General features: G+C 47.1%; 1 protein-coding gene across 5 annotated transcripts in view; it reads left to right on the top strand.

Annotated features, from left to right (window-relative positions):
- LOC149126026 (uncharacterized) overlaps positions 1 to 27,604 on the top strand; it is an 84,168-nt gene that overhangs the window by 46,329 nt on the left and 10,235 nt on the right. For 3 of the 5 annotated variants that reach the window (XR_016235274.1, XR_016235271.1, XR_016235272.1), the window contains one exon: positions 4,546 to 4,756. The exons of 1 other annotated variant lie outside the window; for it this stretch is intronic. Coding sequence is in view for 1 of the 4 variants with exons in the window: in XM_089334894.1 (XP_089191020.1) it covers positions 24,437 to 24,472 (36 nt within the window). In the remaining 3 variants the exon portion in view is untranslated. Of the gene's footprint in view, positions 1 to 4,545; positions 4,757 to 24,436; positions 24,627 to 27,604 lie in introns of those variants that run through there. One more of the 5 variants, XM_089334894.1, reaches the window with a different exon arrangement.

The raw sequence follows: 27,604 nt of genomic DNA, 5'->3' as shown, positions 1-27,604 counted from the left end.
AGTTAAACATATTTTATTTAACACCGGAGGAAATTTGCATTTCATCTCTCAGGCTTTTACAAAGCCGCTGTGAATGATTTAGCTTCGCTTTTAGATTTCAGAGCCATTTCATTTCAATTTGGGCACACTCTTGTATAATTCTTAGCCTTTGTTCAACCAAATGTAGACTCCTGACATTTAGCATGTGGAATAACATGTCAAAAATATGGGACGCTTAAATTCACGGTTTGTGGATTTAGTAAAGATGTGAAATAAAGCCTTTGATGCGTGTAAAAATCACAGTAAAATGTAAGTGAAACCTAATTGTGAAATGGAAATGAGGTTTAATTGTTTACCACGCTCTTGTAACTGGAATGCCTCTGGGTACCACGCTGCAGCTCCCATTAGGACAGACGATGCCCGATTGGGGTCATCCAGGGAGCCCAGGCCTGCTTCCTGAGCAGATGGGTGGGGCTTTGCTTCCAGCAGCAAAATCTGCTTTGTGTGGTTGGCAGCGTGTGGGAGTCTGGTGACCAAGAACAGAGTCCCAGGAAGAGCCTCGTGTAAGAGACGGAAGCAAAGCTTTAGGCGCCGTATAAAAAGATGACCCTGAACGAAATGGCGAATGCATTGTTTTAGTAGTACGTGTTCTAATCCCGGGAATTAAATAGGGTGGAGAAGGCCCCTTCCTGAGACGCCCTGCCTCCCTAACTTGTCCGTTTGACCGCAACTTCCTTGGAGGGTTTTTCAGCAGAACCCAGTATAGTTTAATCCTCCCCACACCACCCCCCACTTTTTTTTTTCTCTATTTTAAAGGAAAACACCACACACAGGTTTAGAGTAGAGTGGAGGCCCTTGAGCATTCCTATGTGAATTTTGTTTGTTTTCTGGAGAAAAAAAATATTTCCTATTAGCAGGTTCAATTGTATAATAATCATTAAAATAGACTCCAGTGGCAATGGAATACTGTACTTGAATTTCACCACAAAACCTCTCAAAAGCTAAAATGTCAAAACAATAAAACTAATTAAGGCAACAAAATAGCTTTTTCCAGCTTAATGACAAACTGGTCCAGAAATGCAGTTCAATGATTTTTCTGTCCTCTAGAGGCAAGGATGGAATTTTCCACAGTCATTGCATAGCCCAGCCCCATCCTAGAGAGTAGCCCAACTGAACCGTCGGGCCCAGGGGTCACTCTGACTGCCTTCCTTCTCTCCCTCCTCTCCTGTCTTCCACACACATTCTAGAAGGTTCACTGTGCTCTAGGCATAGAGGGGGTGGCAGGCAGTGGGCTGTGGATCATGAAGTCAAACAGCTGCAGAACTAGAAGGGAGATGGTGGTGGAGGGAAACATGGTTCAAGTTTACAGAAGACGGGCCAGGCTGGAACACAGGGCTCCTTCAGCCCCTTCTGCAGGAGATCGGGCTCAAATGTCGCCACTCGTCACCTCCTTTGTGCAAAGAATCCAACCTCATCCTCGGGCTGCTCCCATGTAATACCCTTCTCTCCTCTCTGATCTGCAACAACTCCTTGATCTTTCTGTGACTTTCCTGGTCGTGCCATTTTTGAAGGTTATAGGCCCGTTATTTTGTAGAGTAGGCCTGACTTGAATTGTCTGGGATGTCCTCATGATGAGATGTTGGCCATAGCTTCTAGGGGCAAGATATACCTAGGAGATATATACACATACACATACATACTCCTAGGGCCATGATGAACAAAACAACACGATAATGAACCAAGTGCAAGAGAAAATGATGCCATCAAGAGACTCAGGAAACATGAGATGCATGAGGCTACTGATGGTGTAACATAGAATCCTGTTTTTTTTCTTTATGATTTTTTAAAATTTATTTGAAAGGCAGGATTACAGAGAGGCAGAGGCAGAGGCAGAGGCAGAGGCAGATGGAGAGAGAGAGAGAGAGAGAGAGAGAGAGAGAGAGAGAATGAGAGGTTTTCTACCCGCTGGTTCACTCCTTAAATGGTTGCAGTGGCCAGAGCTGAGCTGATCCGAAGCCAGGAGCCAAGAGTTTCTTCCGGGTCTCCCACACAGGTGCAGTGGCCAGAGGACTTGGGCCATCTTCTACTGCTTTCCCAGGACATAGCAGAGAGCTGGATCGGAAGTGGAGCAGCTGGGACTTGAACTGGTGCCCCTTTGGGATGCTGGCACAGCAGGTGGCGGCTTTGCCCTTTATGCCACGGTGCTGACCCTGGCATCCTGCCTTTTTTTTTTTTTTTTTTTTTTTTTTGACAGGCAGAGTGGAAGTGAGAGAGAGAGAGACAGAGAAAGGTCTTCCTTTGCCGTTGGTTCACCCTCCAATGGCCGCCACAGCCAGCGCACTGTGGCCGGCGCACCGCGCTGATCTGAAGCCAGGAGCCAGGTGCTTCTCCTGGTCTCCCATGGGGTGCAGGGCCCAAGCACTTGGGCCATCCTCCATTACACTCCCAGGCCACAGCAGAGAGCTGGCCTGGAAGAGGGGCCACTGGGACAAAATCCGGTGCCCCGACCAGGACTAGAACCCGGTGTGCCAGTGCCGCAAGGTGGAAGATTAGCCTATTGAGCCACGGTGCTGGCTGGCATCGTTTTATAGCAAAACTTTTCTTCTAAGTGGAAGTATGCTCTAAAATAACTAAAAGTAGGGGCCGGCGCTGTGACCCAGGAAGGCAGTGGAGGATGGCCCAGGTGCTTGGGCCCCTGCACCCATGTGGGAGACCAGGAAGGAGCACCTGGCTCCTGGCTTCGGATCAGCACAGCGCCGGTCGTAGCAGCCATTTGGGGAGTGAACCAACGGAAGGAAGACCTTTCTGTCTGTCTCTCTCTCTCACTGTCTATAACTCTACCTGTCAAATAAATAAATAAATGAAAAAGTAAAATAAGTACATAGGCCAATAATGTAGTCATTTATTGTCCTTATCCAATATTATGTATTGTATGTAATTGTATGTGCTATACACTTTTAAAATACTTATTTCATTTTATTTGTAAGGCAGAGAGACAGAGATCTTTCATCTGCTGTTCACTCCCCAGATGCCTGCCGCTGCTGGGACTGGGACAGGCCAGACAGGAGGCCAGAACTCAATCCAGGTCTCCTGTATAGGTGACAGAAACCCCAGTAGTTGATCCATCACGTGTTGTCTCCCAGGGTGTGCATTAACAGGAAGCTGGGTGGGAAGCAGAACTGGGACTCAAACCCAGGCACCTCCAGTATGGGATACAAGTGTTGCTGGCTTGACTGTTGCCCTAAATGCCAGTCCCTGTTCTATACTTTGATACCACGGGCAGTACAGTAGATTTGTGACACCGGCGTGACCCCGGACATGTAGTTAGTGGGCTGGGGTGTTACAGTGGCTCCAGCATGGCTACAGGACAGAATTTTTCGGCTCCATTATAATGTTATGGAAAAGCCAACATATGTGTGCTCCATGGTTGGGTGAATCGTCATCACGTGGTGCATGACTGCTTTTTCATCTTAACTGCCTTCGGCTCGAAATAATCCTTATGTTATAGTGGCCTGTTTTGAGGTGATAGATTCTGCTGCCCTTCAATATTTATTTATTGAAAGTCTTGAATTTACATTGATGCATCCAGTTGTAAACCAATACCACAGAGTTCTCTCTAGCTGTGTCCTTTCCTCCTCTGAGAAGCCCGACTTCCAATGTTTCACTGTCTCTGTGTGCAGTCTGTCGGTCTGCCAATCTCTGGTGCTGTTCTGGCCACCCCTGCCCACCCTGCCACAAAGCACAAGGCTAATCAGGGCTCAGACCTGCTTACTCCAGTAAGCTCCTTATTCAGGCCAGTCTAATGCCTTTGTCAACGAGGGAGCAGGGGAGAAAGAAGGGAAAGGAAGAAAGGAAGAGAGAGAGGAGGAAATAATTTTAAAAAATTATTTATATTTTTTGATCTTTCCTTGGCCGTTATGGGTATTTGTTTTTGACAGTTGAATGCTTAGTATGAAAAAGTTTTCCTTTGAAATTCAGGTGATGAGGATGAAACTGTGGCATAGTGGGTAAGGCTGCTGCCTGCAGTGCCGGCATTCCACATGGGCGCCAGTCCATGAACTGGCTGCTCCACTTCTGATCCAGCTCTCTGCTGTGGCCTGGGAAAACAATAGAAGATGGCTTAAGTACTTGGGCCCATGCACCTGGGTGGGAGACCCAGAAGACACTCCTGGCTCCTGGCTTCAGGTTGGCCCAGCTCTGGCTGTTGCTGCCAGGAGTGAGCTAGCAGATGCAAGTTCTCTCTCTCTCTCTCTGTCTCTCTGTCTCTCTCTCTCTCTCTGCCTCTGCTTCTCTGTAACTCTGCCTTCCAAATAAATAAATAAGTAAATCTGTAAAAAGCAATACAAGTGACACTGGTTAGTCACTTAGCTTCACCTGTGTAATCCTACCCCATGGCTTCTCCCCATAGCTGTCAGGCATGCTTCCAGCAGCCCAGGGGGTGCCCATTTCTTTCAGATTGCTCCTTTGTGGCTGGCACTGTTATGTAGCAGGTAAAGCTGCCAGCTGCAATGCCAGCATCCCATATGGGTACTGGTTTGAGTCCCAGCTGCTTCACTTCTGATCCAGGTTTCTGCTATGGCCAAGGAATACAATGGAAGATGGCCCAAGTCCTTGAGCCCCTGCACCCATGTGGGAGACCAAGAAGAAGCTCCTGGCTCCTGGCTTTGGATTGGCGCAGCTGCAGCCCTTGTGGCCATCTGAGGAGTGAACAGGCAGATGGAAGACCTCTCTCTGCCTCTGCCTCTCTGTAACTCTGCCTTTCAAATAAATAAATAAATCTTAAACAGATTGTTCTCTTCTTGTTCTAGTCTAGAATATTGTTAATATTTATTAAATAACAAATAGACTTATTTTATTTTCCTACTATTACTCATGAACTCAACACTTACATTTGAAATAAAAACTACTATCACTGATGCAGTGGAATCCCTAGGAACCAATGATCTGCCTCATGTTCATGTTCAGAGTCTCCTAGGGACATGAAGGAAGACGCCACTGGTAAGGTACGTGAGCCAGTTCTCGAGCAGTAGGTGAGCCTTTGAGAATGTTTTATGGAGTGTTACTCCTGTGCTGTGTTCTTCAAATTTCTCCAATCAAATATGTGAGATATATCACATGATATACCTACCTTAGCGAATGATAAAGAGTTCTGAAAAGTTCATCAGTAAAGAAATTTGTTCAACTTTATTAACTCTTCATATACTTCGGTTTTTTTTTTTTTTTTTGGAGGGTTGGTGCTTATTAAGCAGCAGAACACTGAATTAGAAGCATGGGGAAGGGGCCTTTATAAGAAAAATACAGGAAAGTAGGGAAGATGTGAGGCAAAGGGAGATCTCCCATCTGGTGGTTCACTCCCCAATGTCCCACACAGCCAACACTGGATCCAGCAGAAGCCAGGAGCTGCAATCCAGTCTAAGTCTTCCACATGGGTGGCAGGAATCCACGTATTTGAGCCATCACCTGCTGCCTGATGGGATGCCCATCAACTGGAAGCTGGATTGGAAAATGGAGATGAGACGTGAACCAGCCCCTCTGATAAAAGATGTGAGCAACCCAAGAGGGCTCTCAGCCAGATGCCTGCCCCGAGATCCAAAATTCCACGGGCAGTTCCATTAATATCTGAAACTATCTTACCGTTCCCACTCAGAGATGGGCGTTGGGTTGGAGAGAGAGCTAGAATGGAAACTAGATGGGTAAAGAGGAAGTGGAACGAGAAGTGGAAGCAAGAGCACAGCAGAGCTAGGAAATATCAATGGAAGGATCCAGCGCCTCTGCCTTAGGATGTCTCGCTCATTGTTAAGGTGATGAGAAGGTAGTGAGACCCTCCTCAGTCCCCGAGATGGGGCAGAAGAGAAATGTTGGCTTGAAGCAGACGGGAGCAATAGAATCCCTTGGGAAACACGGTGCCTGGTAAAGTTTATGACGGTAGGGGTGAAGCTTCGCACTTGTGAGGCGCCGCGATCCCCGGTATGGTGTCCCGCATCATCTTCCCCTCTGCTTTAGAAATGCAGTCGTCCTGGATACGCAGCTTTGCACGTGCACTTCATCCGACTGCTTCCATTTCCCCACACAGTGAAAACGGACTTCGGAGTCACTAACCCAAGTAGATGTGGTTGCTGCGTGGATTTGTCTGTTTTATTCACTGTTACAATTCCACTGCGTAGAACTGCATAAATTGCTGGTTTAACAAATGAATGACTATTAGGTCCAAGTCATACACTCAGATTCCCAAGGGGTCAGACAGGCGATGTGAGTGGATGGATCACACTCGATGGAGACTGAGGGAGCGAGCTTGGGATCACGACATCACCGTTCACCTTATGAATACATCCAGATAGGAGTGGGCCTTTCACACAGGGGCCGAGATGGCTGCGTTCACCTCGCAGTGCCTGGGTTTGCTTCTTGGCTCCAGCCCCTGTTTCCAGTTTCCCTGCTGATGCAAACCCTGCGGGAGATGGCTTAAGTAATTGGATCCTTGCCACGCACGTCGGGGATCTAGACTGCGGGTCTGGCTCCCAGTTTCAGCCCTGGGAGTTGCTGGCATTTGGGGAGTGAACCATCAGGTGTGACCCTTGTTTGTACCCCTGCCTCTCAAATAAACAAATATAAAATTATTATTTGTCAATTTTAAGAAACTTCAGGAAGGAAGCTGGGTACTTCGGCAAACTGAGCACCTGAAGATTTCTTGTTTTTAAATGAAATTGTTGTGTCAGAGCATAAAAGACCAAATTTGGCACAGAGCTGCCAACGTGTGATCTCTGTACCTTGTTGCTGTAGAGTTTTCTTCATTTCCTTGAGTTTAGATGATATTGAAGCCAAGTTCCTGCGGGTTCACTGGTGTCTCGCTGCTACAGGATTTTCACAGGTTACTTAGCCCACGAAGCTCAGCATTTCAGAGCTAGATGAGGAGCAGGGCTGATCACCGCAATCTCATTCTTATCCTCCAGGAAGCCACTGCCCAGAGACGTGAGGTCATGCGTGCAGGCTGCACCCATTTGCTCAAGCAGAAGCTGGGTCTGGGTCTGGGGGCTGGAATCCCAGGCTGTCATTACCGCTCCCACACCAGGCCGACTGTGCACTTTATGGAAAAAAGCTTTATTGCATTAATTCTCCAAATGATCATTGCTTAACTGGAACCATGCCTGCTTTTATTTTAATTGAGATTTTATTTTCGCCTGCCTGGAGCAAGGAGAGCATTATGGTGTTTTAAATGAGAACCAAGGAATTACCTGCACTTCAAATATTAGCAGTTAGGTTCTTCTAAGGACGCGTGTGGACTATCTATTAGAAACCTGTCGTAGGTAAACCAGAAACATTTCATACTAATTGTTATAAGCGTATTATCCATCAAAATGCAAATTTCCCAAAGTGGGCTTTATGTGGGCCATAATTTCCTTTATTACAAAATGGACTTGGAAACTCCGGCTGCTTTCCTTGCCTTCCTGTAAAACCTCCCTTCCCTGTGGTGCCTCAAATTTATTTTTTCACAGCTTTAACAGCTTTCACACTGTGATTTTCTATATCTGTTGCAAATGTTCAACAATTTACAGAGAAAATTTTAGTCCATGGCTTTCTGCTTTTAGCTTCTCGTGTATAAAGATTAAAGAATGAATGTGCAATCAGCAGATACATAGAAAACATCTCCCGCTAGAATAAAATAGATGGTTCAACTTCTGAAACCCCGACGGAATTTATAATATCCACCTAAAGCACTTCCTCCTTTTGTGTTGCGCCTTCTGATAAGTAGGCTCCCAGAAGAGACAATTTGAGGAGCTGGAAAGTCCTTCATTTTTCTTTATGGCATGACACAGCATTGTGTGGGCCTTGCAGGCGGCAGAGCACCAGAAACAGGAAGGCAGGAGGAGACCCAGGGTGACAGTGACTGACAAATCAAAAGAAACTTGACGCTGCCTAATGCGAGCCTTAAAGGCTCATGCTCTTTGGGAGAAAAAAAAAAAAAAAGCAGAGACTCTGAGATTACATCTGGAGTATTGATTATCAGCTGTAGCCACCTCGGGACTTCAGAACACGCTAATGCCACTAGACCCATGCTGGCACATTTAGTTAGAGGCAAGGGGCTGGTTCTTGATGTTGAATGCAGTTGGTGTGTGTGCGTGTGTGTGTGTGTAGGGAAAGAGAGAGAGAGAATCATTTCTTTAGCAAAAAATGCTGGCATTTGTAAAAATGGTTTTCCTTGAAGTTGGGTCTGTAGAAGCACACCTCGGGGGCCAGCGCCGTGGCTCACTTGGTTAATCCTCCGCCTGCGGCGTCGGCATCCCATATGGGCACCAGGTTCTGGTCCCGGTTGATCCTCTTCAAGTTCAGCTCTCTGCTGTGGCCCAGGAAGTCAGTAGAAGAAGGCCCAAGTCCTTGGGCCCCTGCACCCGCGTGGGAGACCTGGAAGAAGCACCTCACTCCTGGCTTCGGATCAGCACAGAGCCAACTGTAGTGGCCATTTGAGGAGTGAACCAACGGAAGGAAGACCTTTCTCTGTATCTCTCACTGTCTAAAACTCTACCTGTCAAATAAAAAAAAAAATTTTAAATATAAAAAGAAGCACAAGTCAAACAGAAGGGAGGTATCCTTGGCTGTTTTGCTGCATGTGTACCTCTCACACATGAGATCCCAAATCCATTCGGGATGCCTGTGACCCACCTGACTTAACACTGTTTAAGAGGCCGGCGCCGCGGCTCAGTAGGCTAATCCTCTGCCTGGCGGCGCCGGCACACCGGGTTCTAGTCCCGGTCAGAGCGCTGGATTCTGTCCTGGTTGCCCCTCTTCCAGGCCAGCTCTCTGCTGTGGCCAGGGAGTGCAGTGGAGGATGGCCCAAGTGCTTGGGCCCTGCACCCCATGGGAGACCAGGAGAAGCACCTGGCTCCTGGCTCCTGCCATCGGATCAGTACAGTGTGCCTGCCGCAGCGTGCTGGCCATGGCAGCCATTGGAGGGTGAACCAACGGCAAAGGACTACCTTTCTCTCTGTCTCTCTCTCTCACTCTCACTGTCTCTCTCTCTCACTGTCCACTCTGCCTGTCAAAAAAAAAAAAAAAACAAAAAAAAAAACAAAAAACAAAAAAAAAAAACAACACTGTTTAAGAAACAAGAGCTCCTATTTCTCAAGGGCATTCCTATAAAATCTTTGGTTTGCATCTTTGTCTTGCGCCTTTTTTATCTGGGGAGGACCTGATGGAAATACGTGAGCTGCTCTGGGAGTCCTAGCCGAGCATGTGCGCTGCAAGTCCTGTTATCCATGCGACACCATAAACACAGTGCGTCAGGTACAGAATCAGTGAAGATTAAAACACGAGGGTTATCAGCACATTGGTGTCCTCCAGAATGCCCCATGCTGGAGTCCTGGTGGCCAGTCCTCCGGAACATGACCTTGCTTGCAATTAGGGCCTTTCCCAAGGTGGCTGAGGTGACCTGATGGTGTTGGGGGACCCTCCTGCAGGACTGGTGTCCTTATATGAAGTGGTGATTAGGACATGGTCAGAGGCAGAGGGAAGGAGGGGCTGTGGAAGACGCAGGGCAAGACCCTGGGGTGTGCTGAGGGAAGCCCTAGAAAACACCTGCCAGAAGTTAGTTAGTTTCTTCCTTCCTTCCTTCCTCCCCCCCGTCCCTCCCTCCCTCCCTCCTTCCCTCCCTCCCTCCCTCCTTCCCTCCCTCCCTCCCTCCCTTCCTTCCTTCCTTCCTTCCTTTTTTAAAGATTTATTTATTTATTTGAAAGATTTAGAGAGAGGTCTTCCATCCTCTGGTTCACTCCTAATTGGCCACAATGGCCGGAGCTGTGCCGATCCAGAGCCAGGAGCTTCCTCTAGGTCTCCCATGTGGGTGCAGCGGCCCAAGGACTTGGACCATCCTCTGCTGCTTTCCGAGGCCATAGCAGAGAGCGGGATTGGAAGTGGAGCAGCCAGGACTCGAACCGGCACCCATATGGGATGCTGGCACTACAGGTAGTGGCTTTACCCCATATACCAAAGTGCTGGCCCCCAGAAGTTTCAGTCTTGTGTTTTAAACTGTGTGTTTTGTGTGGCATTTGCCTTTTTACCAATACACTTCTATCCAGCCTCTCTCATTGTGTCCTCACTGCCCCCACGCATGTGAAGACCGTCTTCATTTTTTGCCTGGGATATAATGGCGATGAGCGCCTGACAGGTTTGCCTCCTCCGGTGATCTCTGCTGACCAACTTACTAGTGAGTAGAGTTGCTGCCAGCTCCAGTGCCCTCTGCCCAGAATGAGATCAACACTGTGAGTAGCGCTCTCCGCTGTTTGTCTTCTCAGCTCCTGAGCCAGCCGCCTATTGGCCTCCATCCCTCCTGACCCCCACGCAGCTGCCCCTCTCTGCAGCTCCTCGGTGGTCCCTACACTTCCATGACTCTGGTCTCTGGGGAAGTGCCTTCCACCTGGATGGCCTCTGCTTCCGTGATAACCTGTCAACACCCTCCTCCTCTTCTTCAAACGTCACACCTTCCTTCACGCCCTGCCCAGGTAGCCTGAGAATTTGGACAGTGACTTGCTTCTTACTTTGCACTCTCATAATGCTTATTTTATTCTCTTTTCCTTGGATGAGAAGATGACCTGTCTCCCCTACAATATTCACAGGCAATAACAACCAAGTTTCTCCAAGACCGAGCAGGTGCACAATTGCTTCCTTCTGGGTGTTTCTTTTATTTATTTTTTAAATATTTATTGACTGAGAGGCAGAGTTACAGACAGAGAGAGGGAGAGACAGAGAGGTCCTCCATCTGCTGGTTCACTCCCCAAATGGCTGCAATGGCTGGAACTGAGCTGATATGGAGCCAGGAGCTTCATCTGTGTCTCATAGGTGGGTGTGGGGCACAACCACTTGAGACATCTTCCAGTGCTTCCCCAGGCACATTAGCAGGGAGCTGCATCGGAAGAGGAGCAACCGGGACACGAACCAGAACTCAGGGCATGCTGGCACCGCAGGTGGAGGCTTAACCTATTATGCCACAGCGGTGGTCCCCCAGGTATCTCTTGAGTGACGTCTTTGTTTTCTGCCCATCTTCTCACGAGTCCAGGGCTACAAGAACTTCAGTTTGCCAATTCTCAGCTATGTAGTGATTTCTCTTTACGCCAGCCCTGCTCTCTGGATCTAAAGGTGAGAAGAAATAGGAAGAAGAATCGTGAGGGAGAAGCTGAGAGAGCCAAATGTCATGCTTTTCCTTACATTATTTTATTTCTAACTGTCCTCAGAGTTAAAATAAACCGCCAGGAAGGAAGTAAAGAAAACTGATTAACAAATTGAAATTCTTTTCAAAGCTCAATACCTTGAGGCTGGAAAACATGGCAACAGACAAGTCACTTTGATACCCGCTTTGTCATTTTCCTATCTTTCAGTAAGAATCTATGAGGTGCCCATTGATGTATGTGCATGACTTCTCATTCTGTCGGTATCCTATAAAATCACGTTGTCTTTTCTGTATGTCACATATAAAAACGGAAATTCAAGGGGTAAGCGTCAGCACTGTAGTTGAGGTTATCACACAGAGCCAACTCCAAACTTGTAGTACTTGTAGGGATCCAGCTTGACGTGGGCGTGGCCATTTTTTTAAGATATATATTTTAAGATGTATTGATTTATTTTGAAAGAGAGGGATATGGAGAAAGATCTTCCTTCTGCTGATCCACTCTCCAGATGGCTGCAGTGGCCAGCACTGGGCCAGGCTGACACCAAGAACTGGGTCTCCCACGTAGGTGTCAGGGACTTGGCTCCTGGTAGTCTCAGGCCACGCTTCTGTCTAAGTCATTCCCCCCACCCCCACCCCCAGTACATTTCCCTCCGTGTGATCTTGGGTTTGCCCTCTCTCTCTGGTCTGTTTCTGACTTTGACAGCTAGTTCACTGAGGCCGAGCTGTTCTGGAAGATGGCACCCTAAACTGCATTTCTGCTCATGCCCTGTTCCTTCTTCCATGTAGAAAGCCTCGTTGAACTTCACAGAGAGGATTATTTCTTGTGGGCTTTCTGTCTTTTCATCTGCAAACCTAACCTGTTGGAATGGATACTCTGGGAGACACTACCCAACTCCTCGCCCCTCCTAGGAAGGTAACCCCACCCATGCAGATATCCAGCCCACGTCTCTAAAGCCCATCCAAACAATGTATCAGCAAGTGTAAAGAATAACAGTGTCGTTGGCACCCAGGCATACAGCAAGCAAAGCTTGATGTGATCCTCGCCTGTTGTGTGTTTGTTTCATCCTTTGTCTCTGATCCACGAAGCCTGGAAAGGTGACCTGGGAAGGGCTTTGTTCCCCCACGTAGGGCTGGTGGGTATGATAGTGTCCAGCCTTATTAATAATTTTAATACTAGGAATTCTGGTGGCTTCTTGCCATCTATTCAAATAAGAATTCTGAATACCAGTTCAAAATGAACCAGGTAACATGGGTAAGTTTTAACATTTTATTCAATGAGAGAAATGCCCAGAGAAGTGAGGGCTTTATTTAGGGGAGAAAGAAGTTTGTAAACACAAGCAGGGTCCATCCCAGGCAGAGAGCAGGCGGGTGCCACGTGGAACAAAGCGGACAGGCAGGAAAGCAGAGGCAGAGCGGAGGCCAAAAGGGTGCTCGCCTTCAGGGAGGGGCCCCCTGTGTTCCAAGCCTTTAATTTACTCCCAAAGAGGCATGGTTACATAGTCTGATTGACAGCTGGGTGTACAGGTGGGGTCAGGTAGGGGCGTGAGATCACACAGGGGGCATGGTGGAGGGCATGGTCTTCCGGCTCACAAACCTAATCAATCCAATCCTATCTGTCCACCGAGATCAGGTAGAGGTAGAAGGGATAAGGAAGGAGCCAAATAAACACAGAGAGGAGCGCACATAGTAAGATGGGCACTGGCCCTGTTTCCCTAGTGACTTAAACAGTTGGAAATAAGATTGTATGAAAACTTGCTAGTATGGTGCTTTCCGGGAAGGAAGAGGAGTGAGATGGAGGGAAAGAGGTGTGGGTGTGGTGAGCTCGCCTGTGCCACAGTCCGTTCCCCAGTTAGGAAGCGGTGTGAGCTTCCTGCAGCACTATTCCCAAGCGTAGATGGGACTGCTTCCCAGAAGACCGTCAGCAAGCCCTGTGGACTGGGTCTTCTCCCAGAGCAAAGAATGTTAATGGTCACGTTAATGGTAAGAATACATGAGAGAAAGCAGTATATCAAGCTCCCCGTGCAGTGCCTCTTGAAGTCGAAGGGGTGGAGTTGAGAAAGTAGATACAGTGTCTTGAAAACAGAAACAAGCCCTTGTTAGATTGATTGAAGAAGCCAGAAAGTACGCAAATAATATGGCATGGTGTCTATAAGGCCTTCTAATAAAATGTTGTACCACACGGCACCAGTCCTCCAAACCAAACGCTAAGAATACCTGAGCCCGATATATCACATTAGCAGAACTGCAGAATAAATCCTACCCTGGATCAGGTAAGAGTTGTTGCCTTCTTTCCTAATGAGAAGCCAGAGTACAATTAAGGAAAGCTATGGAAATGTGCTTCGGGCTGTTAAGATTACAAAGAGAGTTCAGGGCTGGGGATAAAGAACCAGGAGAATAGGATCCACAATCAATTACAGAGAGGGTCCTCCTATCTCGGACAGGCACACACATTTTGATATCTCATCAGGGAACCAATTGCATCCAGGCGCCTTTTGGAAGAAAGATGTAGGAACATGCTCCCTCCTATTTGGGGAATGATACAAGGGGGCTATTTTTGAATGATTAATTAAAGGGAATCAATCTTCATTGCTTTGCTACTGACGTGCAAAGCGCCATGCCTGTGCAATAATCACATGCAATTATTCAACTACCCCTTTGGCAAGGACAACGTAATTAGTCCTGGTGGTGTCGAGAGATTCTCTTTATTCCCAACAAATTGGCAGTTTTAATCAAGTGTTGCTGGAAATTTATCATAACACAGGGAAAACAATAGGTGAGGTACAGGGCCCCAAGCTGTGTGACTCCTATCTACAATGGTACAAATTTACAATGCTAACAACATGATAAATACTACCATTCCGAGAAGGCGGTGATTATAATTTCATATCAGCACCAAGACTTGGCAGTTCTTATTTGTTTAGAAACATGGCTGTAACCCTTATTGTGCTGCCTTGGTTTATTTGCTGAGAGGGCTGAGGGGAGCCCTGGGTGCTAGTGCCCAGAGCTTAGAAGGGTGCGAAGCACAGGGTCGGTCCAGGGGCCACATCCGGAGATACTCACCTAGTCCAACTGCCGGAACCTGGGAGCTGCAGAGAGCAACACCTAAAAGGCAAAATAGCCAGTCACCAGGTCCAAGTGGCTGGGGGGATTTTCTGGGTACCCAAGGACAGGCTCCCTTCACCTCGGCTTTGCCCTTCTTTTATGTATTTGCATGCCTCTTAAAATCTTAGGACCAGGGGCTTAGATTCTTCAGGTCTCTTGCTTAAGGCACTGTGCCAGGTGCTGGGCGATGCAGTTGTGTTGTCTCCTCTGAGCCTCTGCAGGGCCCATGGAAGGGAACTGCTGTTACTTTTAGCACCCATGCATTTACAGAGGAGGAAACTGAGGCTTGGAGAACACAGTGGTGGAGTAAGGAACGTGACCCCGGGCAGGGCCTCTCCAGGTCTGTGAGCTCGACGTGGCCTCGTGCCTCCCCGGCTCCCCTGCTCATCCCCATTTCTTAGCCGACACGGTCACTGTTCTTCAAGGCTTTGCCGTCTAAAGGCAGGCTTGCTGTGCATGTGTCATGAGCTGGAATGCCACCACCTACCTTATCTCTGCCCTTCTTGTCCAAGAAGTTCCCTGCATATTTGTTTATTTCGTGGTAGGCTGTCATAACTGGTGGATATGAGGGGTCTTCACAAAGCTCGTGTATTATGGGGAAGCTATGTGTGAATCTCAAAAAACTTTTTGCACCAAAATAAACTTATCTTTGGATTCCAGTTTTCTGCAAAGTTGTTAAAGTCCTGTAGTGTTTGTGTGTGGGTGTTAGTTGTGGTGGGGCACACAGAAGACAGGAATTTCTCAATCCTACCTCATCAGAAGAATCACTTGGAGTCCTTGTTAAGAATCAGGTTCCCATTTCACATCTGCCCAGTCAAGTTCCCCAAGGGTGAACCTGTGAATCTGTGAAGGAAGTACTCCAGATGGATCCCAGGACTGTGTGCTAAGGTGCAGTATCTCGGGAGGTACGGCCCCAAGACTTTGGTTCAGTGGAATTTCAACCATTGTGTGGCTAAACATTTCCCCTGTTCGACTGATCTGGGGAGATGTGGCTTCAATGATACGGAGTGTCTTCTAATGGACTTTAAACTTAGGCATGGTAGTATTCAAATGTTTCCCTAACTTCTCCGGCCAGGAGTCAGTGTCTTCAAGGAGCCTCTCATGGGGCTAGGGACTTGTAGAACCTACCCTGGGAGATCCGGTTCCAAAGGATGCATGTGACAATCACCCAGACATCTTCAACTTCCAGCTTTAGCAGATACGAAATCATCTGTGGGCAAAACCACTCCCTGTCTCTTCCCTGCAGGCTTTTAAAACAGGCGCTAGAAAACATTGACAAAGAAATGGTGCCCAACTTATCTGGGAATTAGACGGTGCAGAATTTACTTTTTTCAGGTGAACTTGAGAAATCCGTTCTCTGTTTGAAGTGGGATTTTAACAGCAGCTCCTTCGAGTCATGTTGGAGCACTGCTGAGGAAACAAGAACGTGGTCCAATTTTTCTTTTTCTGTCTCTGCTGTCACCGTGGCAGCAGAGGTTGAGGGAATAACCGTGGTTATTTAAAGGCTGTTTTGGCATTCAGAAGGAGTCTGAGACCCTAGTCTGCAAAGGCTTGGGAAGCCCATCTCATAAATCAAAGAATGTTAGCCCAAATCCCTTTGCTTAAAGGTGAGCCGTCTTCCAAACAAAACCTAAAAGCTCCAAGAAGTCGTGATCAGCACACTTGGCCCCAGAGCAGCTGATTTCTGGCCCGTGTGAAATGCCGCGCAGTGCAGGCAGGTTTCAGGAAGAAACACATCAAGAAGTAACTCCCCAACCGGCAAAGCTCATTGGCGGATGAGGCCTTGTCAGCGCTGCCCTGATCTCACCTTCACCCCTTTGTTCTACTTGTTGCAAGAAGGAACATCTGGCTCAGGGCCTGGAAAGCAGACTCCATCCTCCGCTTGCACCTGCCCCAGGAGGAGAAGGAGAAATGCTTTACTGACAAAAGGTAGGATTTTCAGAGCCGCATTCCCGCCCATTAAAGCAGCTTGTTTGATCCCTTCAAAGCTCAAGATCAAAGGGAGGCTTTTCCGGAGCTGCCAACCCATAAAGCTGCAGGCAGGGAGAAGGCCCTCTTTGTGTTGACACAGCCAGGTGGACGTGCCTTGCCAGTTCCCAGCCAGAGGAGAGGCCCTGGGCAGGTTGGCTGGTGCCACGGGACTGCTGGACCGTCCCAGGGAAGCGAGAGTCATTCTAGCCAGACCCTGGCCAGTCAGTACCACTCTTTGGCCCAGAATCCTCTGACATCTCCTTTCTCCTCTCTCCTCTTCTCCACCTGGAGGCCAGGTTACCAGCATTTGTTTTTATTTTCTAATCCCTAAGACAGAACTACATGTCTCTGTGGCCAGGGAACGCTCCCTCACCTCCTCCTCCTCCGCGATTCACTAACCCTGCTCGTGAGAAAGAATCCTGTGTGTTGAAAAACTTCATCTTCTGTGATGCTCGCCGGCTTTCCCTCTAGTGGAATGTCAGAACCAAGGAAATGAGTTTGGGCTCACTTCCCTGAGAAACAGTGATGGGAAGATTTGGAGTCGCCAGCTTCTCGCCACCTCCCTGCCTGCGGCACGGTCCTCCTGGCCCCGGGCCAGTGCCACATGCTGGCCCTGGCCCCTGCTCAAGCAACGACAGCACAGAGTCTCTTCTGGTAGACAGGCAGCCAGATTGTGGCTTCCTCTGGCAAGGGCTACACAGCTTCATAGATTTTTGCCTTAAAAATGATAACAGCCTCCTCTCATACACAAACAAACACGTGCACACCCAGCAGAAACCTCTCAGTCACTCAAAGATGCATAGGACTGCATAGAAATAACCAAGAGTTTGTACTTCATGATAGACACATCTAAAGCACAAACTGACAGGTAGGAGAAATGCCAAATGATTTTGAAGCTGGAGGGCAGAGGAGAAAACAGAAGAAATAATCCATAAATACCTGAAAACCATGACAGAACCCAAACATGACAAAGGCCAAGGACTTGGATAAGGAGTGCTGACTTCTGTAGGCTGAGTGGGCCAGGGTGCAGCCACACCAAGTCTGCTGTGGGTCCATGGATTCACTGTGTCTCAGGACAAGACTTCCCCATAGCAAACAATCTTCGTGGAAGCAAAAAGAGATGGGACCTTGGGATTCTGGGTGCAGAAGCTTGCTAACACATGCTCTTTGTTTTAAACCCATGCCTCTTTCCCAGGTGCTCTGTATGGTGAAAGGACTGATTGCCAGGCAATGCAGTACCAAAAGGGAGATTCTGGGGTTTTACCCAGAAATGCCTGAATAAATTCGCTTGGAAGAACAAACAGTATGTGCACTCACAGGAGGGAGAGCTGAAGTTGTCGATGCAGAGAAGTAGCATCATCTGTTATCCTGCAGGGGAGAATGGCGCTTGAGTGATGGATAGGGTACAGGCATGAGAAGGGAGGCAGGTGGAAAGGGAGGGTGAGAGTAGGTGAGGAGCCAAGGCAGAGGGAGGGGAAGCCAGTCATTTCCTGTGTATCTCTGCAGGCAGAACACTGATTTGCAATGGAGCCAAGAGATTGTGGACATTACTGAGTCACCGTGTGGCTGTGTGTTTCTGGGCTCTGCCTGGACGGTTCTTCTGCTCCTGTTTCCCCCGTTGGCCTGGTGCTCAGGTGGTGGTGGTAAATGGGATGCTGAAAATGTTTCATCCCCAGTCTGTATAGCTTTCTCCACTAAAAAGACAACCAGAAGGTAAATATTGAGGTGATGAGATAGAAACAAGGCTTTTCATTAGTTCAGAGGCCAAGTTCCAGGTTAAGATGTAAACTTGGCTGTTGAAGCCTGGGTAGGAGAACAGCAGAGTCAAGTGTGCTGTTTCATTGCCTTCCCTGGCATCATAAAAATGGAGCAAGGGTTTCCCTAAAGTTGGCATTCTCTTGGGTTTCACTTTTCTGTGAACATTAGAGGCTGCACTTTAGCAGCTGTTGACGGCAGTTCAGAGAGTCGAGGACAGATGTGTTGGCAACCACGTGCGTTTTGCAGGGAGTGCAGATTTTTCAGATGTATGGTTCCAGAGAACTGAAACTAACAGGCAACTCAGTTTGTTTTAGCAAACCCTCTATGAGGACATGGGACCCCAGTGAGAATAATTGTCTTGCTGAGATCTCCGGGGATGGGTTCACTAAGAATTGTAACAGGGAAGCCCTGGAACAGTGAGGTCATTTGGTCTGTGTGACTGCTTGCTGAATTGGAAGGTGGCCACTCAGAGGGAACAGGCAAGGTGGTAAAGCAACTGAAGTTAGAAACTGTGTCTCTCAGCAACATCAGAGCACGTCCATCAGTTAACCAAGTTCTTGGCACAGAATAGGGGCTCAATGAAAATATTTGGCTCTTACAGCCTGCATGTCATCCTTGAGTGTGTCCTTTGTTCCCATGCACAAAATATATTCTCAACCTGTTCTCTGCTGCCACCTGGAATCAGCCACGCCCTGGCTTGCCTGGGGTGTGGGAACACTCTGTGAGTCTCGCCATATCCATGTTAGGTTACCGCCTCCTCCACACATCCCATTCTTTCCATCCCAGCCAGAATAGTCCTTTGTAAAGGTGAAGCAGATGATGTCAGCCTTGTGCCTGAACTCTCCAGTGAGCTCCCTGCCTACAAAAGACACATCCTTGGTTCCACTGGCGGCTCCTCCCAGCTGACTTCTGCTCCAGCCGCCTGAAGCTCCCTGCCATCCCTCCAGCACGGGAGATGTTCTGCCACCTCAGGGCCATGGCAGTTGTTTTATCAGCCCCACTTAGCCACCTGCTTGCCACCCTGCCTTCCTTGGATTACGGATTATGCTCACGTGCCATAATCGTGGCCATGCCTTGCCTGACCATCCCATTCAAAATCACACTCCCCCACCTAGGGCTCCTTGCTTTCTTTCTTTTTTTTTTTTTTTACAGGCAGAGTGGACAGTGAGAGAGAGAGAGAGAGAGAGAGAAAGGTCTTCCTTTTTGCCGTTGGTTCACCCTCCAATGGCCGCCGCGGCCAGCACGCTGCGGCCAGCACACTGCACCTATCCGAAGGCAGGAGCCAGATGCTTCTCCTGGTCTCCCATGGGGTGCAGGGCCCAAGCACTTGGGCCATCCTCCACTGCCTTCCCGGGCCACAGCCGAGAGCTGGCCTGGAAGAGGGGCAACCGGGACAGAATCCGGCGCCCCGACCGGGACTAGAACCCGGTGTGCCGGCGCCGCTAGGTGGAGGATTAGCCTATTGAGCTGCAGCGCCGGCCGTCCTTGCTTTCTTGTTGCCCCCAATACTTAGGGTCATCTGACATTGTATGTAATTCACTTGATTGCTGTCTGTCTACTACCAGAATGAAAGCCACATGAAGTCAGGTGTCTTTGTTACATCCCCAGGGACTAGAACAGTAACAGGTACACAGAGTGTTCTGCATTGATATTTGTGCAGTAAAGCAATGGCAGAACAGATGCAGATCTTTCTTGTACATGATTAGCAAGTTCATTGCTCTTTTCTTACTTCAACAATAAAACTAAGATGCCTTTGTGTTTCCGAAGATGAGGGTTCATAAAAGCCACACGGTGGCAAAAATATGGGCATCAAGGAGCTCAATTCTAGGCTTGGCTCCACTATATTAGTTGTGTGACCTCTGAGATGTGATGTTCTAAAAAATGAAGTGAAAATGATAAAAATTTACCTAGTGTAACTCAAAGAGTTGCTGTGAGGACCCAAACATCATGTATGCGCAAGCAGCTTCAGAGCCACGAAGCACTTGGTATATGTACATTCTTACTGTTCCTTGTGAAGTGGTCCTCCCTAAGGAAGTTGCCTTGCACTTCAGGGAGAGCAGTAAAGCACCACTTACGTGAGACAAGTCATCCTATCAAATCAGATGCCTGGTTAGCATTACAGGCCACATCCAGGAGGCGCTGGAGCCCTTTGAACACTTGGAACTCCTGATGAATTCTAAGCAGCAATTATCAATGAGAAGTTATCTTGATCTACCTGACTCAGTGACTCATTTGGCCGAAATGAATAGAAAATTGTCAGTGAGTTCTACTGAATGATACTCAATCCACAGATATATATTGAACTTCTAGTATCTTTATGGTAGATGCTGAGAGAAAGAACAAATTGGGTAAGATTATAAACCCTTTGGCCACAGATTTAGTCTAATGAAATGCAGAATCCTAGCATCCATCAAACAAATGTGTTTCATCGTCCTGAGTAGCTCTGACTGTAATATCCACATTTCCAGCACCTGCCTGCTCCTCTCAGATCCTGTCTCCTCTTGTGATGCGTTAGCAACTCTCAAAAACAGCATGAGAATTCCGTGTCTATTTCCAGGGTGTTTCTTCTACCTGAACCGCCTTTTCCTTGCTCTGTTTGCTCTTTCCTTCCCAGCCTTTTCTCCTACTCCCTTTCTCTAGCTCACACACGTTAATCTTCAGTTCTCAGCCTGGTCCCGACTGTCCTGACTCCGGCAGTCCGTCGAGGTTGTGTTGCCCTATCCATTGGGAGTCCCATGCTGCTCTGCTCTGCCCTCTCCAGCAGCACTTAGAGAACAATCCAAGTTGCATTAGGATGAAACATAAAGTCTTTCCCTGAGGCAGTATCAAGGCACTTCAAAATGTTTGTGGATAATGGAATTAAATGCAAATTTTGTTTTCTCTGTGTGCATATTAAGGGGTCTTTAAAAGTTCGTGCAGAATGTGTAATATGAAAAACCTATGCAGAAATTTCAAAATTTTTGCGAAAAAATAAACTGATCCTTGAATGCATTTGCTGTGAAGTTTTTGAAGTCCCCTTGCATACTCAGATGCTGGCCTCCTGCTCAGTCTAATTTGCCACTCTGTTGCCTGCAAATCCTGGCTTCTTTAAGCTCCTCAAATTCTCCTGCCTGAGCTCTCAGGGTCTTTGCCTTTGCTCCTGTGTAAACAGTGTGTTTGTGTCCTAATTCAAACGTCATCTCCTCAAATATTTGTGGAATGGTTGATTGTATATTTGTGCCCCCAATATCTAACAAGGCTAAAGAAATATTTGCAGAGCTGACCTGAAAAGATACCGTAGTCTCTGAAACCCACTGTTGACATGGAAGAAACTATAGCCATTCTTGAAGTGACTGTTACCCACACACCAGCTTCTTCTCTCTTATGTCAATGGGTTGCATTTCTGAATTCATAGGATTTTGCTGAATAATTAGAAACTTGTGAGATCTTAGAACTTCTGTGTTTAACCTAACCTGTTCACTTATTAATGAGAAAACCTTTTTCAAATCACAAAGTGTTGAGTTGTTGCAATGTTATGGTTTTCAAAGCAGGGCTTCTTGACTTTTTCAGTTAACAGAAAGGTGGAGTACTATGTCTGTGAATGTGCTGGTGAGAGGAAGGAACTAGATATCTCCACTGAGGGCCATGACTTCCTGTGGAGTATGTGCCTAAATGCCAACCTCCCAGCTGCCTCTGCATTTCTATCCCATCACTCCCTTGTGTCCTTTACTAAGAACACATAGAAAAGTGGGCGTGACATCAAGACTTGGCAAGAACAGGCAGATGCTAAAACTACTGATGACAACATTTTAATGCTCAGGCCATCTCTCCTGACTATATCACAGGCGAGAGCTGCAGACATTTGTTTGACGTGGATTGTTGAGTTTGAGCTTTGATAGCTTCAGTGTCTTGGTCCCATCTGTTGTCACCAGTGCACCTGGCATTCACAGCATAGGAACAAAGGCAGAATGGAGTTTCCGGAAGTTCAAAGGCTTCTGAGATTACTGATTTGCTTGTGCTCAGAGGCCAGGCAGCACTCCAAGATTAAGCTTCTGTGCTGAATATCTCAGGCTGTTGAAATAGAGATATGCTGGTGCAACTGGGAGTGTGGGAACCAGGGACTCCTAGAATTAGGAAGAGTCTTTAACAGCCAGTTGCAGAGGATGGTCTGCATCCAGCAACTGCAGTGGTCTTACTAAAAGTAATCAGATTCCAATAATCAAAGAAGCACAGGATTTTCAGAATCATTTGATTTAACGGGAACTTGACCAAAACTGGGCCAGAGAAATGATATATCCTGTTGGCCAAAGCAAACTGGATTCAAACCAAAAATTAGTCTGTATTTTTCATACTCTAGTAAATACACTTGGAATTATATATGGAGAGGAAAATCTGAACAGCTGGGTGGAGGTGTTGAAATTCTTGGTTTTGAAGTCCTGCCTACTAAATAATATGGCAATGTAGCTGCTGCATTTTCCTCTGCACACTGTTCCTAAATCTGGCTTTACTCTACCTACTTCATTGTTTGAAGGCTTTGTGAAAACCTTCAAAAATCACAAGTCAATAGGTGTAATTGATATCAAAGTTTAATTTCTTGCCTACAGTTGATATGTTATACCACTGCATTGTTTTTAATTTGTTTATTGAAAACTATGTCCTATTCTTGGGTCTATTGTAATTACAGTAGGCTGCTGTGGGTAGTACTTGAGAATCATGGCCACGTAGGAAATCAAAAAGAGGGGTAGAATAAACACAGCATGATCTCATATGTGGAATCTGAACAGAGAGGGGCAGAGACAGAACAGTGCGTACGTGAAGTGCAATAGGAATGTTGGCCAATTTTCAGTTAGAGGCATATGCTTCTGGGCATCTGCAGAGTATGATTACTATACATAATACTAGAAACTCTGTAATTATAACATATAATATTATAAATACTATAGTAATAATACATGTATTTCAAAACTACTGAGAGAGTTGATTTTAAATGCTTACACCCCACAAAAATGTATCTGAGGTGATGCATCTGCTAATTAGATTGATTTAATCATTCCATAAAATATACATATATCAAATATCATCTATCCTGTAAATACATATAAATATTGCATGTCAAGAAAACCTTTTTTTTTTTTTAAAGAAAAGAAAAGCAGAGTGGTGCAGTGTAAAGAACCGTGGGCTGCCGTTGGCCCTGCTGCTGACTACTGATTTTTGCACACAGGTCACTTACCTTCTCTGAGCCTTGCATCACTCACCTGTAGAATCCGTGGGCTGGACTGGAGCAGAGAGTACCAGGTATCTTTGCGGGATGCGAGCTGGCTGAGTAAGCAAGAGAGGCTTGCAGGCTGCACCGAGACTTTTGCAAAGTTACTAGGCCTAAAGGGAGCTAGCACCAACCCAGCTCCAAATATTGCTTCAACCTCTAGCTATTCAGAGGAGCCAGAAACTGATGTATATGTGAAATTTCACCATTTTTAATAGACTTCGTTTTATAGGGTGGTTTTTTTTAAACATTTTTAAAGTTTATAGTTAACTTGAACTTGGAAACATGTGAGGAGTCCCATGAAATATACCTGAGGTTGCATCTTGCCTCCTTCTGACCTTTTGAGAAAAGGGCACTTAGCATTTTTCTAAGGTGTGAAATGTCATGGAGGACCGACAAGGTTGTGCCGAGTTCCATTGTATTGCCATCAGAACTAAAGATGAGAATCTGCAGAGGAGAGCCTGGCTGTGTGCACTGGTCACCCCTTTGCCTCTTGCGTCCCGTCGTGTTTCTCTCCTCCCTGGTCCACAGCCCAGGTCACCCAGGAAGAGGGAGGGTCTCACTGGGCTGGGAGAAGTGTGTGGTCCAGAGGCAGCGGCTGAGTCAGCCTTCTTCCCATACGCTGAGTCCTTTGTGTGCCGTGTCGTCTTCTGTCCCCGAAGTTCTTGACAAGTTGGAACACTCAGGGAAATATAATATACGAGGGGTGCGTCATGGACAAATGAGGCAATTTCTCAAATCTAGGTTATTTTTCCAGGTCAGCCACCAAAACTGAGTTGCTAAAGTTCTCCAGTCAGCACTGTGTAATCATTAGCACCACATTTCATGCAAATTGCTTGTCATTATGTGGGGAGTTGAATTAATTAATTATATATGAAGAGGAAGCTATGAACAGCTGGGCAGAAACTTTGAAATTCTTTTTGTGTGCTGCTTCCTAAATAATATCATAATTTGGCTGATGCAATTTTCTCCCGACCCAGATTGCCCCACACGATAAACTTTGTTGCTTCTTCCAAGCCAAGGCTGACGACGATGGATTTCTGAGGTCATCCAGCAGTAACAGTGGATTTGGAGCACATGTCTTTTGTTAGCTGGGAAATTCTGCAGCCACTGAATATTGTCTAAATAAGCACATATGTGCTCTGGGAGGTTGCTGTTCTTGTGTTTATCTTGGGCCAACACACATGTAGCACCCAGTCCTAACCCAATTCTGCCATTCCCGTCACCCCCAGGATCTCCGGAAGAGACTGTCTTCAGCGTGGCTCTGAAATCACCTCTGAACTTGGAAAGAAGTTTTTTCCCTCGGGCTACATTTCCATGTTGAATGTTTTATAGTACTGCAAGTGAAATGGTTTTGCACACTGCCAGAAAGCTCCATTACTTGTGGCAAAGTGGTGATTTGTTATACTGAATGACATTTAGTTAAAGATACCAAGAAAAAAAAAAAAACAAACTGAGAGGTAGAAAGAGAAAGAAAGAGAGCAGGAAAGCCAGGCTCACACTGGGAGGCTTTGTGTCTCATCTGAATCACTTCCATCCCTGCTGGGGTCTCTTATCTTAATGACTTTGCTAAAGGAGTTGTCCCGTCACATCTATTTAAAAGCTTTTGCCTTATATGAATAATTTACCAACAGAGGCAATTTGGGAACATCCTGATGAGATTTTAAAGAATAGCTTGGTGATAAGGAGCCAGCTAGAAAGACTTGGCTGTAAGAATGGAAAAGTTTCTCACAGGATCCTGAGGGATTTGTCCTCAAAGGCGGTTAGATCCATTCTGGTTTCAGGCAGGGGCCCCTCAAGAGCTCCACTTAGAGGAATAATCCGTTTGAAAAAGCAGATTCAAGGAAGGCAATAGGTAATGTTCCCCAGCCATCAGGAACATTGTGTATATTGTTCTCATAAATGTTTTTGAGTGCTGTAGTCTTAGCGGAAGTGGCATGTAAGGTTGTTACTCCTATGCGCTGTCTGACTTTTGCCCACTGAGTGTCAACATTTGTCTAAGGCTCGCCAGCTTCGTGGGGCAGTGACCTGATGTGCTTGATGGGGCAGTGATCTGATGTTTGGTCCTAAGATTGTACCCAGAAAATAATTCCCAGGGCTGCGGAAACACACCCTGGAAATAACTTAGAACAGGGCCCCTCTCGGGGACTGTGTGCCTGGCTTACACTCACGAGAAAGCTGAGCTAGCAACAGCAAGCATACCAGCAGTTAGAAATTCTGCTAAATGCAGACAGCGTTTACTGTGCCTACCCTGCTGGGCATCATAGCTTAGCAACACAGTGTGCTGTGCCCATGGGGAGAATCATATTGTCCATTACCAGCCCAGGAAAAGATCCAAATTCAAAACTCAAAGTATGGTTTCTACTGGATGCTACACCCTTGTTCAAAAACAAAACAAAACAAAAAAACCTACATTAGGGACTGCCCATAGGCAAAGAAACATATGTTTGAAAATTTACTGTGTGACAGGTACTCAGAAAGTACATTAATTAAAGATGTATGAATAGAGAAGTGAGAAAATATGTCACACAAGAAATGGAGTGATGGAGTGGACCCTGACACTGTCGCCCCCTGTCTTCACGCTCCTCATCACCAACTGTTGATGGTTGTGAAACAGGGTAGACGGGAAAACCCAGGTCACCTATGCACTTTTTACACCCTGAATGCTGGAGGTAAGTCATGAAGGCCTTATCCACATTTGTCTTAATGCAGGAACTCAGTATGCAGAGGAAAATATCTTAGGTCCATAGTGGACGGTGAAAGGTTTCTGTTTGCTGTTGACCTTTGCAAGGTTTCCACTCAAGTCTCGTCCAAAGCAAAGATCTCGTCAAATGCATTAAGCTCTAGGATTAGGATCTGACTGCGTACTAGAGGCTTAATTGTAAGTAGACATTGTGCAGTGTGCATGACAGAAGTGAGCTGGTCTTGGTGGGGGGGACCCAGGGAAGTCTGCTTCTGATGAGCCCTGCCCCCTGGCGAAGCTGGGCCTTCCAGCTGAAGCCATGGCTGGGTGGTACTTCCTGTAAGGAGTTTCCCTTATGGGTGCAAGGTAGCTGGCTCAGTTAGCAAACCTGCTATGGCCTGGGCCTAGAGACCAGGGGCAGAGTAACGGCAAGAACAGAACCAGGCAGTGGGCTCTGTGGAAAGGAGATGGCCAAGAGGCACATTGTCTGCATCAAACAGGCCTTGCCCTTGGCAGGCAGTGGGAGCGGGAGGGGACTTTCTGGCCTTCCACACTGCACGGGCCCCCAACAGACAGCAGGTGGCTGTGAGCTAGAGGTGTGGGCCTCCAGGCTGGAGGATTTACATCTTCCACTGCTGGTTCCCAAATGAACTTCCAGGACCCTCTGGGTCAACTTAGGAATGCAAACCTGGAGCCTTCTAGAACCTCGGAGGCTGAGGTCATGATGATTTTATTTTTATTTGTTAGAACTTCTCATAGCTTAGAGCCCTCTGGGCTCTAGTATACTCTTAAGTGGGGGTGTTTCTTGTAAGTTCAGAGGGAGAGCAGTTCCTGCCAATTCCTGTGATGCTAAGACACCCACTCTGCAGTACGCTGTCATGGCAGAATGTCTGTTTCTTGAATGTGTCATGCAATTTTGCGTCATCTGATTTTGTTCATGTCATTATCCTGTTGCTCTGTGTCCTGCCCCACCCCCACCCCACCCCCGCCACCTTTCTGTTCACTCTGCCTTCAGGGCCCAGCAAAGACTCTGGGAAACCTTCTCTGAGCGCATACCTGGCAGGTAGAACAGGATGGTCCCTCATCTGCACTCACAGAGTCACAGAGAGATCTGCTGCTCCCTGCTCTCCAGCACTGTGATGTGGCCACACCCTTGGTCACTTAACAAGAGAAGAAATGTGTGTTGGCTGTGCACAGTGCACAACACAGTGCTGAGTGCTTGGACACTTCGATGTGACTTGCACGTACACTGTGTGGCGCAGGTTTTATTAGTCCTGTGTACAGATGGAGGAGTCTGATGTCACAGGTGTTAAGGAACCTGTACAAGATCGTGTGTCAAAGTCAGAACTCCAGTTCCTGCAGTCTGGTTGTGTAGTCCGGCTCCCAACCACTCTGCCTCCCACCTTCCATTTCGGTGCCTGTCTTCCCCTTTCCAGAGCTTAGTTAGTTTCTGTCCTTTCGACTTCTTACCTTCGCGCTTCACCTGCGGCAGCACTCAGTGAAGGGCTTGCAGAGTTGGGGTATCACACAGCATTCGGCTGCGATCACTGTAAGGTAGGTGGGAAGTATGAGATGAAAAGAATGCAACGAACTGCAAAGGAGAGAGGTCACGTGTCCTGAGGAATTGACCAAAGGTTTCAGTCAGTACACAATGGGGGTATTTATCACACATTCGCTTCTCACATACTGAGGACCACTATGAAGTAGTCACTAAGAT

The sequence above is a fragment of the Oryctolagus cuniculus genome, chromosome 6, assembly GCF_051225735.1.
Source record: "Oryctolagus cuniculus isolate XC-2025 breed Fujian yellow rabbit chromosome 6, ASM5122573v1, whole genome shotgun sequence".
Lineage (NCBI taxonomy): Eukaryota > Metazoa > Chordata > Mammalia > Lagomorpha > Leporidae > Oryctolagus > Oryctolagus cuniculus.
This window is presented reverse-complemented; position numbering and strand designations above follow the sequence as displayed.